Source organism: Phoenix dactylifera, chromosome 13 (assembly GCF_051530095.1).
Source record: "Phoenix dactylifera cultivar Ajwa chromosome 13, Ajwa_hap1_PhDact_Kaust_v1.1, whole genome shotgun sequence".
Classification (NCBI taxonomy): domain Eukaryota; kingdom Viridiplantae; phylum Streptophyta; class Magnoliopsida; order Arecales; family Arecaceae; genus Phoenix; species Phoenix dactylifera.
In genome coordinates this window covers 7,743,693-7,758,296 of record NC_143202.1, presented here as the reverse complement: position 1 = coordinate 7,758,296, position 14,604 = coordinate 7,743,693, and the positions used below count along the sequence as shown (strand labels likewise).

The 14,604-nt window shown below is 39.0% G+C and overlaps 1 protein-coding gene across 2 annotated transcripts; it reads left to right on the top strand.

Moving 5' to 3' along the window:
- The first annotated feature begins 2,222 nt into the window (after window positions 1-2,222).
- Window positions 2,223-14,161, top strand: LOC103697725 (putative protein phosphatase 2C 33). Of its 2 annotated transcripts, none has more exons than XM_008779642.6 (5): window positions 2,223-3,436; window positions 4,453-4,842; window positions 5,065-5,182; window positions 12,974-13,197; window positions 13,380-14,161. In XM_008779642.6, the coding sequence occupies exons 1-5, from the start codon at window positions 3,185-3,187 to the stop codon at window positions 13,890-13,892; spliced, it is 1,497 nt and encodes a 498-aa protein (XP_008777864.2). In that variant the 5' UTR covers window positions 2,223-3,184; the 3' UTR covers window positions 13,893-14,161. The 2 variants fall into 2 exon arrangements, with proteins under 2 accessions (XP_008777864.2, XP_008777865.2); XM_008779643.6 differs by having other exon boundaries at window positions 2,258-4,346.
- The last annotated feature ends 443 nt before the right edge of the window (window positions 14,162-14,604 follow it).

The following is a 14,604-nucleotide window of genomic DNA, read 5'->3' as shown; positions in this document are numbered from 1 at the left end:
TGTATTGGTATATGAATTATTATGTTTGATCCAATAAGATAGTACATGATTACTTACTGAGCTGTATAGCTCATATGATCCCCGTTGTTTTTTTTAGATATATAGGGTTCTTAGGAGCAGAGAGTCCGAAGATTTTTGGGTTGGAAAATTCATTTTGGATATACAAATTTAGAGTTCTGTACTACTCCATTTTGAAAAAAATACTCTATAAATGATATATTACTTTTATATGAATTATTCATGAGGCTTCATGTTACTATGGGCAGTAGCTTGCGGTAGCACGACTGTGTCACGGGCCTGATCTGGGGCGTGACATGTATGGCTTAGAAGGTGCTACAATCCTCCACCATCTAACGAATGTCGCAGAGCAAAGAGTTCCCATTCTCCCTCCGCCTCTCATTCCATATCTACTCGATCACCGTGGTTGAATTCAACGGATGTGGCAGACCAAAAGATTGCTTTTGGTATCACTTCTTTGCAGCATGGGTAGAATCCCAGCTTTAAAATTTTTGAAAAATAGTGTACTTTCTTTTTTGGATGAGGTAACATAATTACGTTATTCTAGAGTTAATATACAAGCAAAGTTGTCCATATACGCAAAATGAGTCATTAGCCTATGGTTAAGATACTTTTAAAAATATTTAAGTTCAAATATTTAATAAAATAAAGTTTGGACGTTTAAGTTATTGAATAAAGTAAAATGAGAATTTAAAAGATTAATGATTCCCTCTAACCCCAAAATTATTTGACTTTTGTTTTTGGATCAAAATGATTGCACTTATACCTATTCACTTTAGAATCTCAACGTTGACCCATCACAACTGCTTATATTAGAAGAAAGACATTTTGGTGATGTTCAACCATCAAGTGTAATCTAATTTAAGAAAGAGTTATTTTTGCAGAACCTAGCAAAAAATGTGTGACAAATTAAGGAAAAAACATAAAAAAGAAAAAAAAAAGCAAAATATTCTAAGATGGTGAAGAAACCTAGCAAGGGCAAATGTGCACAAAAGTCCAGCTCCCATGAAATTTGATTTCCTATAAATTATAAACCATCACAAAAGGATATATACCTTAAAATAAGAACCATATTTATCAATCAAAGCTATAGTTATTTATTTTAATTGTGGAATCAATTAATCATGCATAAAATGATTGTCTACATTAATCATCAAAGGTGTATCTTTATTAATTTTTTTTTATTTTTAATATTCATAAATAAAGTTAAAACTTCCACGAGCTGACATAATATTTGAATTTAATCGGAATAGCTCGTGTTTGCAATTTTTCTAAAAGTTATATTTTTTTCGTGCTGAAGTTGAGTTGATCACATAATCCAAATTTTCCAACCTAATTCTTTGCTTGTCTTGCACGCATTTCACAACTATATTGATGAAGAATCTCTTGGCGTTCCTTATTTAATAACCTTAAAAAAAATGAAACAGATAATTTGGTACACCGGCTGCTCACATATGTGATCTTTTGATATGTGTGCAATTTTATGTATTTTTTTATGTGATAATTTCGTGCATCGCTCGGTTTAGAAGCATTCAACTCTAGCATGAGCCGTTCATGCGTCGCAGCTCATGGTAAGGCCGGGATGTATGGATAATTTGGTTAGCGCAAAGCCAATAAATCTCCTTATAAAATTTCCCCGCAATGGCCTGGGCCAAGGCCAAATTTGCCGCCCATTCCCCTTATCCCAAAATCCAAGTCACTGGTAGCTATTAATTATATAATAACAATGCATCAGCAAATATCCACGATAGATATATCATATATCCTTATCCCCCTCATCAAATAGTAATAATAATAAGAGTACGGTGAGAACATGGCTAAGACAAGTAAATAGCATTTTTTAATGGTAGTAAAGTCTAAGGGTAAAAATGTCATTTTACCACGTGTAAAACATAAATTAACAATATAAAGTAAAAAAAACTTGATAGGTTTGTATGAGCGTGAAAGGGAAAGGAGAGAGAGAGAAAAGAAGGTGATAAAAAATTAAATTGCATTTCCATAATAATGTTCACATATGAGGGCAAAATTATGGCTCATGGGCCCCGCTGGGCATGAGGCTCCGGTCCTCCCAGATGACCGAGCCAGAGAAAAAAAGAAATTTACTTAATTAATTTGTTAATTAATAAACAGACAAATACAAATAATAAATAAAAAATAAAAAAAATTAGACATATGAGGAGAGAGTGAGAGATGGGGGGTGGAGAGAGGATAAATAGACATGAGGGGATAGAAAAGCAGTAACAAGAAAAAAAAAAAAGGGAGAGAGAGAGAGAGACGGGGGGAGGGGAGGACGAAACAGGCGAAAAAACGGGAAGCGAGGCGAAGGGCGCCACGGGATTGGAGAAGACGGGAAAAGGAGAGGAGAGAGGTGGAGCGAAATCTAGTGGGTAGGGTCAAGAGAGAGAGGGAGGGGATTGGAAACAAAAGAGGCTCCTGTCATTCTCTTCCTTTCCGTTAAATGTTCTGCTTAGATCCCTAATCTTCATTTCCTATCCTTCATCAATCTTTTCAGATTTTTGATCTCGATTTCCCATCTCTGTTTCCTCCATTGTTGTCTAGATATTTCTAAGCAGTTATCAAGGAGGATTTTTATTCTTTCTGCTGTCCTCTTTGTTTTCTAATGAGATCTGTTTGGGTTTTTGGTGGTTCGCTTTGTTGATCGTTAATTTTGGTGGTCTTTTCGCGGATGGTTGGTTGTAATGGTTTTTTGGAGGTGGATCTGATCATCTTTTTTCGGATTTTTAGAGGGTTTTTTTGAGGACATTAGAAAGTAGTGGCGGAGGAAAATAGATTAAAGAAAGGCAAAAGAAATAGGGAGAGAAGATTCCATTCAATCCCCATTGTCTCTGCGCTTGGAGAGGGCCCAACGAATCTGCTTTTTTTTTTTTTTTTTTTGCTTTGGTTTTCCTCCTTTTTCTTTTGGGGTTGAATAGAAATTTGCCTTTGAGGAATTTTGCCAGTCCACCAACGTCGAGAGGTTTTGTTCGGAGGGGCTGACTTGGGGGTGGTTGTCGTCGTCGTCCGCGTCGGCGGGCGGGGAGGGCAAGGCTTGGTGGCGGCGGGGGAAGGAAAGGGGGTATCGACGGATCCGCCGGAGGGAGGAAACGGGGGGCTCGGCTGCCTGGCTGGTTTGGAGTGCATACTGGATATAATCAGGGCCCTCCGGATGGGGTCCTGCCTGTCGTCGGACGGGTGGAGCAGCTCGTCGGAGCCGTCGACCCCGTCGTCGCCCACGTCAGGGGTCAAGCGGCCCCGCAAGGCGGCGTCGCGGAGGCGGCAGGGCCCCCGGATCTCTTCCTTCGAACAGCTCCACCGGATCCCTGGGAGGATGTTCCTTAACGGGGCCAGCAGCGTCGCATCTCTCTTTACGCAGCAGGGCAAGAAGGGGACCAACCAGGATGCCATGATTGTGTGGGAGGTTCATTTTCATCTACTCACAAGCAATATTCTTATGATGTTAAGAACTGACTCGATAATCCCAAGTTATGCATTGAAAAACTTTCAAGCCTTAAACAAGCTTTTCCCCTTTACGGTGGCCAGTGATTTCCTAACATTGGACAAAGACAAATTAGAGTGAGAGATTTGGTTCCAGCTTTCCAGCCAATTATTTCTCGGGTTTTGCTTAACACGGCTCTATTACATCATTTGATTTTTGCTTTACGATGGATTATTTTGTTTTAATTATTACCGGACAGGCTTTACATTAAGAGTATTTCATATTCGGGTTCTTCGCATATTCCAGGGTTCTCCTACTACATGTCATTTTCTTCTCTCTTTCTTTGATTCTCCCCTCTCAGCACCGCGGATCGTCATGAACATGACTCGATAATATCCTTTTTTTCCCCTTACATTATTCAGTGTCAAATGATTTCTCCTTGACACTATCAGTGGAGCAATTCTGTCTTGTTGAGTCACTGAATTTGCTTGTCACAGTTAATATTAGTCTTTCTTGAAGTATATGGAGGTGATTTATAGCTTTGTATATCGAATCATTAGAGATGCATATATCATGCTAATCTTTATATATAATTTTCCTTATGATCTCTACACCTTTCAGAATATGGCTTGTTTGGTTAGTGGAATCAGATCAGGCGGCTGCTTTGGGAAAATAATTTCTTTGCTTGATTTGCTATAAAACTTCCATGTAACCCTTCACAAATTTCCTGAGTAGCAGTGGTTTGAAATGTAATCATATTTTCAGAGACTGTGGGTGGCTATTTTCCTAAATTTTTATTTATTTTGAGATGAAGATGGTTCCCCATCTGTCAATTTTGCATTTTCTTCTGTTCCACCGGTTGTCACTCACTGTATTTGCACATGCTGTGCACGTGAGTAACCTTGTCATTTTGTTGTCTTGTGACTGTTTGGCATGATTTTCTCAGGGAACTGAGGATGCCGACTTTGTTTACTTAACTTTGGATCTTCTGTTTGCAGAATTTTGGTTCGAGAGCAGACACAGTCTTTTGTGGGGTTTTTGATGGTCATGGACCGTATGGCCACATGGTTGCAAGGAAAGTAAGAGATTCTCTGCCTCTGAAGCTGAGTACTCATCTGGAAGTAAACGTAGGAAGTGATGATTGTAGAGAGGGCAGTATTATTAGCCATTCAGGAAGCATGAATTCAGAAGAAACTTCATCTATATGCCTGGATGAGGGGTCCGGGGTTTCCACTGATATTGAAGAGAAAGATAAGCATCCAGAGATCTTTATGACACTGAAAGAGTCATTTGTGAAGGCTTTCAAGGTTATGGATAAAGAACTGAAACTGCATCCAAATATTAATTGCTTTTGCAGTGGGACAACAGCAGTCACCATGGTCAAACAGGTAACAATAATTAATATTCCTTATGTCTCATAATCTTCAAATAAATTGTAGAAGAAAACCGAGAATTGCTCCATGGAAGCAAATATCTTTGGATCTTATGAATGTTCCTTCTTACAGGTATTTCATATTAAAAAAGAAATGATGAAAAGCACTTTGCTGAAAAATTAATAAATAAGTAAATTGAGTTTCCTGACTTTAAGAGGCATCCTGCTATTTATATAGGGTGAAGATCTTGTAATTGGGAACGTGGGGGACTCAAGAGCTGTGCTGGGTACTAGAGATAAGAATGACTGCTTGATTGCAGTTCAGTTGACTGTGGACCTTAAACCTAATCTACCAAGTATGGTTTCTCCTTTACTTTTCAAATTTTTTTAATGTATATGTTTTAAGTTGTTCAATGTTTGGGCTGCATTTTCTCTATATGAGTGAATGGCATGCCTTTGTTTCGGATCTAGGATTTGAAATGGGGCAAGAATATGGGAAATGCTTTATGACTTTGTTGCTAATGTTCTTTGGTGGTACAAGGAAAATATCACTGTTGACGTGCTCATGTTTTCTGTATTTCAGGACTACTTTCTGTAGGAAGGAACATAACAGGAGTTCTTTTTTTAGTTATAATGTAATTTTTGTGATGGATACTAGGAACTTAGTTTCCTCTTATCAATTTAGGTTTTTTGTTGTTTTTATGTCCCCTTGATGCTAATCTAGAAAGAACAATTTTTAAACTGCGTTGTAGTAAAATCTTGTCAGGGTATGAGAACAAACTTTTCTTATTCATGGAATAACATTTATAATTCATTTCGACCAACTCTAATGTCTTGCATGCCAATATTTGAGTTCTAATGCATTAGCGCTTCTTAGGATGAGAACCTTAATGGTAACAATAAGAACACTTCTGTGGAGAAGTTGTAGGGGTTATGGAGGAAAGCTTGGATCATGTGAATTGGGTTAAGTTTCTTAGTAGTAAAAGTGAGGGTCAATGACACAACAATAGAATGAGAAAAATGGCATTGGAGATTGGAGTTTGAGTCAAAACAGCTGATAAGACATGAGATTAGAGGCATGCCCTATAGACAGAATTAAGACTGCAAATGGATCGGCTTGACCCATGACGCGACCCGACCCGCGTAGATCCGACCCGATCCAAATTTTAGGACTCGCGGGGCCGGGTCGGGTTCTAAATTTGGACCCGTTCTATTTTTCGGGTCGGGTTTGGGTCAACCCAATCTTGATCCGATCTAGACCCGACCCGATCCATTTTTTTTGGGTTAATTTTGGATCATTTACTGGAAGACCCGATCTAACCCGACCCGAATCCGGATTACCTGTTTAGACCCGCAGGCTGTAGCCCTAGATCTGGAGGCCCACATGCCGCCAACTTTCCTCCGAGGCCTCGTTCCCTGAGGAGACCGGATCCTCACTCCATCTCCTTGCGCACTGAGCAGACCCACTGGGGGATGTCGGCATCGTGCTCCTCGACAAGGTCATGGAAGGGGGTTTTACCGGTCGGGAGCTCGAGGAGGAGGACGCCGAAGCTATAGACGTCGGAGTGAGGGGTGAAGGAGCGGGAGCGGGGGTGGCGGGTCTTCGGGGCACGGTAGAAGAGGGAGGAGGAGAGGTGGTCGTCGTCGGGGGAGGGGAGGAGCCAGAGGACGAGGCCGTAGTCGGTGAACGGGGACTCAAAGTTGCCGCCGAGGAGGATGTTGGAGGTTTTGGAATCCGAGTCCCCTGTCCGGTGAAGGAACCCTAGATCTGGAGAAGTCAAGAAGACCCCTCCTTCCTAGATCGATCTCCCCCTTCTGCGCGCCCGCGAGTTTTTTTGGCATCCGGCGATTTCGGCGTGCTTTGTCCCTTCTTCCAAGGTATGTCCCTCCTCCGAAACCCTCTTCCTCCTCCTTGGATCTCACCTGCGACCCTGACACCACCCTCTTCCTCCTTGGATTTCACCTGCAACCCCAAACCCACCCTCTTCCTCCTTCTCGGATCTCACTTTTCACGACACCATGCACCATCTTCCTCCTCCTCCTCCTCCTCCTCCTCCTCCTTAGATCTCACCTGTGACCCTGACGCCGCCCTCTCTAGACACTTCCCTCCTCCTCGGATCTCACCTGCAAACATGATGCCGACCTCTCTCTCAATGCTGCTCTCTTCCTCCTCCTCTCCCTTCTTTGACGTGCCGCTGTCACCTACTCGCCTATGCGGACCCGACTTGGACCCGACCCGGACCCGAATTATTCGGGTCGGGTCTGGGTTATACATGGACTCGACTCAATCCGAATGATCCGTTGGGTCCAAAATTATAGCTGTGGACCCGATCTGACCCGACCCGACCTTCAATTGGGTTGGATCAAGGTCTAAAATTAGGACCCGAACGAGAAACCGGGTCGGGTTGGGGTCACTCAAGACCCGACCCAACCCGACCCATTTGCACCCCTAGACAGAGTGTATTGGAGTAGGGGTGTCAAGTGCGGCTTGAAATTAATTTCGACCTTGAAATTTGAGATCAATCATGATTTTTTTTACTGCTATTTCAGGATCAATTCGAGCCTAATTTCGAACCGAGCCAAACATGAGCCTAAATAAACAGCTTGAATATCCTAAATCAAGATAGGAATCAACTTAAGCTTGTATCCAGCTTGATTTCAAACCCGGCTCAAATCTGAATTTAATGGATTCAAAAAATAAAAAAATACTAATTTAAATATTAACTATAAAACAGAAAGTTGGAAATAGATACCAAGGATGCCATCACAAAATTTAGAGTTCAAACTTTAACTCTTGAATGAAAATTCAAGTCAACTTCTAAAGATTGGGGGGTGAAGGGGGTTGTGCCTATTGATAGTAGAGTTGTAGGCAACCTGTTTCTAGCACCTCCCTTGAAGTGGTTAACTTTATCATCACATGTAGAAGATCACAGAGTTTGCATGTGGTGCTGCTTGGAAACTTGAACAGGTCCATCTATGGCCTTCTTGTGTGCAGGGATTAGCATGTATTTGAAGCATCCGATATTGAAGCTAACTGCACCCTACACAAGTTAGTTCCTTGAACCACTATTTTTGTATAAATTTCGACAAAGAGGTGTTGATGCTAAAGGCAAGTGTGTTCTTTATGGGTACAAAAAGAGACTTCATCTCATTCTTCTTCAGCCTTGCAACTTAACATGGGGATTATGGTATTGTTGCTCTATATTCTGAAGCAAAGTTGAGTCTATTCGAAGTGTCTAATGTTTATTTAAGTTAACCACATTCTTGGGATATTAATATGGAAAAAAAATAGCCATCAAAATCTCCACTATTAATGTACTAACATGATAACAAATCTTAAATGGGTATTAGTGCTGATGAAATGTTTTTGAACTGATTGAGATAGTTAGGGCAGATGCAGCAAAGATCTGAAAGGGCTCTAGTAAGAAAAGGTACTTTAATTTCTGTTGATGGGTATAGAAGGGGAATGTCCGAGATGACAATGGAAAAGCTTGAAATTATATCAGAGGTAGCCCTAAATAGGAATTCTTGGTAAATGAAGACCCATAAAACCTCCTAAGTAGTTGGAATAAAGCTTGATGATTATGGTCATAGTAGTGCTGATGAAAAGCTTCTCTTTGTGTACAGTAGGATATTGGCCCTCATCTTCATTTGCATATTGTGACATTGCATGGGGCTTATGGCATAGATATCTTCATGAAAGATAAGCATTTGTTCATAATTTCATCTACTTGAAGTTACCACTTAAATTAGCTAAAGTACTTTTAGGTTTTATGAAATCTTAAGATAAGGAAGAAGATTAGCCTTTCAAGTTTTCATGAACCATTTATTAACCTAACAGTAAATGCTACATATCATTAAAGAAATCTGCTTGAGTGATGATTTTCTTTCGTGGAATGGCTCATAGAAGTGGCAATATTAAGCTAATAGTAAATGCTACTTTTAGGTTTTGTGGAATTTTACGATAAGGTAGAAGATGAGCGTTTCATGTTTTTATGAACCATTTATCAAGCTAACAGTAAATGCTACATATCATTAAAGAAATCTGCTTGAGTGATGGTTTTCTTTCGCAAAATGGTTCATAGAAGTGGCAATATTAAAGCTAATAGTAAATGCTACTTTTAGGTTTTAGGAATTTTAGGAGAAGGTAGAAGATCAGCCTTTCAAGTTTTCATGCACCCTTTATTAAGCTAACAGTAAATGCTACATATCATTAAAGAAATCTGCTTGAGTGGTGATTTTCTTTCGTGAAATGGTTAATAGAAGCGGCAAGGAGTAAGAGTCTTTCATCATTACAAGTATGACAATTCTCATTAGTTGGAATTGCAGAAACATAAGCATGCATGTGTTAGAATGGATTTTTGCATCTTGCCAAAACTTTTGCTCTCTAGTTTGAGTAGCTTATTTTGTTACCGATCATTCAAAGTAATTTTGTTGGTTTATGACCTTTTTTCTCCTTTATTCCGATCACGGTACTTGAGTTCTGGAGCTATGTGACGGGTTAGATCTTTTTACTAAATTTGTTAATCTCTTTTCACACTGTGATGGTAAGATATTAGAATATAAATTTTAGTGTATGTAATGTTGTAAATAATATCACTTAAATATATAATGTCATGTCTTATACTGAGTGGCTGAGTGCATTGTTGTTCAGTCCTTAACCAACTCTAACAGTGAGAAAACTAATTTTGACAATGAATAAATCTAGATCTGAATCCGACTCATGTAAATTTACTTCAGATTCATAGATGCTAAGACCTTGAGTTTGCTTATGTTGGATTCGGCACAATCAACAGAAATCCAGGTTTCTTAACCTGCTTTTGAACTCAGACATTGCAGGAAATTTTCTCTAAAAGGGTTCTCTCTTGCAGTATAGCTGACTAAAAATGGGTTTAAGAAGTGGTCATAGACTTCAGAGGTTAAGATGCCGGGACAAGAGAGGAAAAAGCATCCAGGTTTTAACAAAGATAGGGATATCATTTCCCTCTTTCTCCTTGGGGAGAGTGAGAGGGGATCTTTTGTCATCCTTGCATTGTTAGCTTCCCTGTGGAGTTAGGATGGGAGATGAAAGAGAAAGTGAAGCAATGTAATTTTTGATGGCTGGACTTGAGTCTCATAATATCTGAAACTGAACCATCAAGATGTTGTCTTGTCTATTACGTCTTAAAATAGATTATTTTACGTTGGATTTTTTCTGGGTTCTCTTTCTCCATTATAAACCTAATAATTAGATGATTTTCCGTAGTTTTTGATTGCGTTACAGAGAAACTATCTTATCCTCCCACTGAAATGTCTTATGAATCAAATCATCAGTATCATGATTCATGTAAAGATTATTGTGGATTCCAGCAGGGCCACAATTGCCGTGTTTTTGCATCCATGCGAACATGTATCTTATGCATGTGATTTTTCTTTTCTGCATAGAATTTGTTAAGTAGTCGGCACAAAATATATTAGATTTTAATAGCTGGATGTCTTTGGAAGGTAGGGTGGGGATATATACGAGTAACATTGAGTTTATCTAGTTGGTCAAATTTTGATGGAAAAACTTAAGATGACTTAAAATAATAGGTTAATTAATTTGAGGATCCAATTATCTTTTGTTTGGGAGTTCTAGTGACCTTTCTAGAACAAATTGTCTTGTTAGACTCCATAGGTGAAAGAATAGTGGAGGCTTGTCAAATGGGGACAATATTGTGTATGGATTTATTTTCATATTTTAGAATAAATATGATTTAAAATATGTAGTGGTAGGAGATTTTCTCACCCATCTAGACTAGTATGTATAATATTAACTAGATGGAACTTAACAGGTTAAATGAAGAATGGTATGACAAAAAAGGTTATAGCTTAAATGGATGAGGAGGATGGAAAGCAAATGTGGTCAAAGATCAAGAGAACTGTTGTTTAAGCAAAGGGAAAGATATTGAGGCTTTTTAGAAAGCATCAACCAAATGTTGATGTTGTGAAGGGGATTAAAATTGATAGTTTTGATACATGGCACATGAAAAAGTCTCAAATTTATGGAGTTCTTTGTCAATCTCTTTAGGAGTGATTGGAAATGATAAGGAACTGGTTTGATTCAATGAAGGTTTTTGGTTCTGTCAACCAAGTATATCTTGTATGATGAATAGTATTGTATCCTTAGGTTCTCTAGGTTGGTTATAAGTATCCGTTGATATTTTGGAAGTAGGAATGACATGAAATGAGGGCACTCTGTCTCACAACTGAAATGATAAGGAACTGGTTTGATTCAACGAAGGTTTTTGGTTCTGTCAACCAAGTATATCTTGTATGATGAATAGTATTGTATCCTTAGGTTCTCTAGGTTGGTTATAAGTATCCGTTGATATTTTGGAAGTATGAATGACATGAAATGAGGGCACTCTGTCTCACAACTGAAATAACAACATTAATTTTCTGTTTTTTTTTTCTCCTTCATGATGCTAATTATATATTAAATATGTCTTATAATATCCATGGGTTTCCATTTCTTTTCGCCCTTTGGCTTTTTGTTGCCTTTGGGATGAATATAAATCTTATGTCAGAACTGTCAATTGTCATCTTACCTTCTCATCTGGACTCTTTGGAAGTCCAGAGGAATTTTGGAGGGTTGCTTCTTCATTGCTCAAGCTTAAATTACAAGCAGAATGGTAGAACTACCTATTGATAAATGACCATGTAGGTCATGGCGGGCCCCACTCTTGTCTAAATTTGCCTTGGTTAGGAATCTGTTACAGAGTTTAGAGAGTTCATGACAGGCTAACACTCGGTGGTTGTAAAATCTGCTCAATCCCTTAATGAAGCCTTCTATCTATGGAGTTGTCTCTATAGCTGACTGGTAATTGATGGGAAAAGGCTTGGATGATAATGATATAGGATGGCATGATACGTGTATTGTGCCATACCATGTTGATGGTTGATACGCACTAGCACTAAGAGATTAGTGTGATGATATATTGGTTGATGCCAATCCCCTTTTTCATTTTATTTCATTTGTTTCTGTTGCACCAGTTCTCAAAATAGAAAAAGAAGTGGCTGGTCCGGGAGGATCCAAAGATAGTGTTTGTGAGGTGGGCACATGGTCTAATTGGTTCAGAATGGTGGTTAGACTCATAGACTCATGATTGATGGGATTGGAAGCAATAGAAATGGGTAACATGAAGCTAAGATCTTCTGAATTTCACTTTATCCGTAGGCATAGATAAAATAATCTGAGTCTAGCAAAAAATTGATGGTCTACCTTTAGTCGATTTGTTTACAAAGGTTTCCATATTATTAATAGAAACCAGGTCATTTGCTTTTCTTTATAACTTCCTTTTTACAACGTGTATTAATCCATGAAATGCAGGAATTTTCTTCTCAGTTACTGCAAGTTTGTTATCTTTTGTTTTGCTTTTGCTTGCTGTTCTTCTTGTTATAGCTATCTTTCGAAGTAGTTCCTTTGGCCAACATTAGTTTCAGGGAAGAAAAGAGACTTCAGATACGAAAGAGGAAGGGTGAACAAAGGATACTTACTGGGTGGTAGTGTAGGAATGCATAAATTCCTCTTTTGGTACATTTGGCCTTGAATAGGAACCAATGGAGAAATGTGACCCATTAGGTGATCCAAAGAGATGGGAAGTTTGAGGAGTAAGTATATGATATGGTAAACTGTAGTACTACTGCTCATTGTGTCAATTGTGGAGACCTTATATTTTTGGCTTTAGGTATTCCTTCTTTTTTTCCAGTAGGATCCTTCATATATAGATATGTATTTATTTCTGGCTATTAAGTATTTTTTATATGCTGACTAGACTTTAGTCTATTAACACACTTGAACTATATCTGCTTCAAAATTCCATCTTGCCCTGGTATAAGGAGAACCAGCTGACACCTTTAATAATATGTATTACTTGTATTCAATATTTTAAGTTAAATGTAATATACTACAGAAATTATGTTACAGGAAGCCCTATCTTACTGACTCGTAACTCTTTACCTAATTAGATGTACTTCTCTTTGAGTGAAAGTAGATTTCTGGCAACTTAGGGACTGTGGGTGCTTTTCCATCATGAATGTTCTGCCTGTGGAAGCAATTTGTATGTTTCAATAGGTTTAAGAGAAAACCTTCAATTGCGGCATGTCTTAAGAGGACTTTTTTACAGGGGAAGCGGAGAGAATCAGGAAATGTAAGGGTCGTGTTTTTGCTCTTCAGGATGAGCCAGGGGTGGCTCGGGTTTGGCTGCCGAACAGTAACTCCCCGGGCTTGGCAATGGCACGAGCTTTTGGAGATTTTTGTCTGAAGGATTTTGGTTTAATTTCTGTGCCTGAAGTTTCATACAGGCGCGTTACTGAAAGGGATGAGTTCATTGTGCTGGCCACAGATGGGGTGAGGCAATGAAACATAAATTTGTTTCTGCCATTTTATTTTATTTTTACCTCTCTTGTAATATGATCTGTATACTGACCATTGAGCCAAACAAATTATCCTGAACAGTTTCATTGAATAATTATGCTGTCCTTTGCCAACTGCGATGCTTACGTGCTGCTTATGCTTCCTTGTTCTTACAGGTGTGGGATGTGTTGTCTAACAAAGAAGTGGTTGACATTGTCGCCTCTACTCCTGCTCGGTCCTCCGCAGCTCGTTCCCTTGTTGAGTCAGCAGTCCGAGCCTGGAGGCTCAAATACCCAACCTCCAAAATTGATGATTGTGCGGTAGTCTGCCTATTCCTGAATGCAGATGCACCCAATAATTCTTCCAACCTCAAGACCAAAGTGAGTGGATCAGCTGATTCTATGGGAACTGCCAGAGGCAAACAAGAGCCATATACTCCAAGTAGCGTGGATCATTCTGGCACCATCCAATCTGGTTCTGAGATCCTTGCAGATGATGATAATGAAGGCACCAAGAAACAATTGTCTAGATCTCGGTCATGTCAACAGCCCGCTGATGGCGATGCCACCGTAATGGAGGGTGATGAACGGTCTGCTCTGGAGGGTGTATCTCGAGTGAATACCGTGTTAACCCTGCCAAGGTTTGTTGCAGGGGTGCAGCCTCCTGCAAGCACCAAGACTCAAAAATGAGCTTGACTGATTGGCTGAGCTAGTCTTTGTGGGCTGATGGAAGATGCCTGCAGTGGGTACTCCTTTATCTATTGTTTTGTGAGGAGAGCAATGCCGGCTTTATTAGCATGTCCGGGTCTCTCCATGAATTCCATATTCCGGCATGAGTAGGATTGCAGTTTTTGTAAAATCCCAACTCAGTTAGTGTTATTTGTTATAATTATTGTGTTCATAATAATTTTGTCATTAAGGAGATCTATACATCACTTAGAAGTCCCTCTTTTGTATTCTTTGATCTTCTCATGTCAAAGTACTGTTTCTTATTTGTTCATCTATTTATTGATTTATTTTATTGCTTGCAGTATGAGCAGCATAAACAAGAAGCTTTATTCATAAATTTCATGCTACTATAAAGATTTTATATGTTGTTAAATTCTATTATACCTACTAGGAAAACTGTTCCTTGAGAAATCTCATATCATATTAAAAATGAAAAACTTTACATGCCTATACATTTAATCACAAACCATTTCTTGTTTTGATAACTCTGTTTCTGATCAAGGCTAGCTCTTTTACAAATTGTAGTATTGACCATCGTGGTCAGATTGTGTAGAAGTTTTAATAAGTGTCTGTTAGGAGGGAAAATTTTAAGCTAGCATGAATGCAAGTAATGAAAAATGATTTGAAGAAATTTGGAATAACATCAAACCTGACCTGCAACAGAGTAATTGGC

Bases quoted from the DNA above. Each gene is read 5' to 3' on its own strand.
- LOC103697725 (XM_008779642.6), top strand. From the start codon at position 3,185: ATGGGGTCCTGCCTGTCGTCGGACGGGTGGAGCAGCTCGTCGGAGCCG. The intron at 3,437-4,452 runs GTTCATTTTCAT...TTCTGTTTGCAG, and splicing joins ATGCCATGATTGTGTGGGAG to AATTTTGGTTCGAGAGCAGA. The intron at 5,183-12,973 runs GTATGGTTTCTC...ACTTTTTTACAG, and splicing joins CCTTAAACCTAATCTACCAA to GGGAAGCGGAGAGAATCAGG.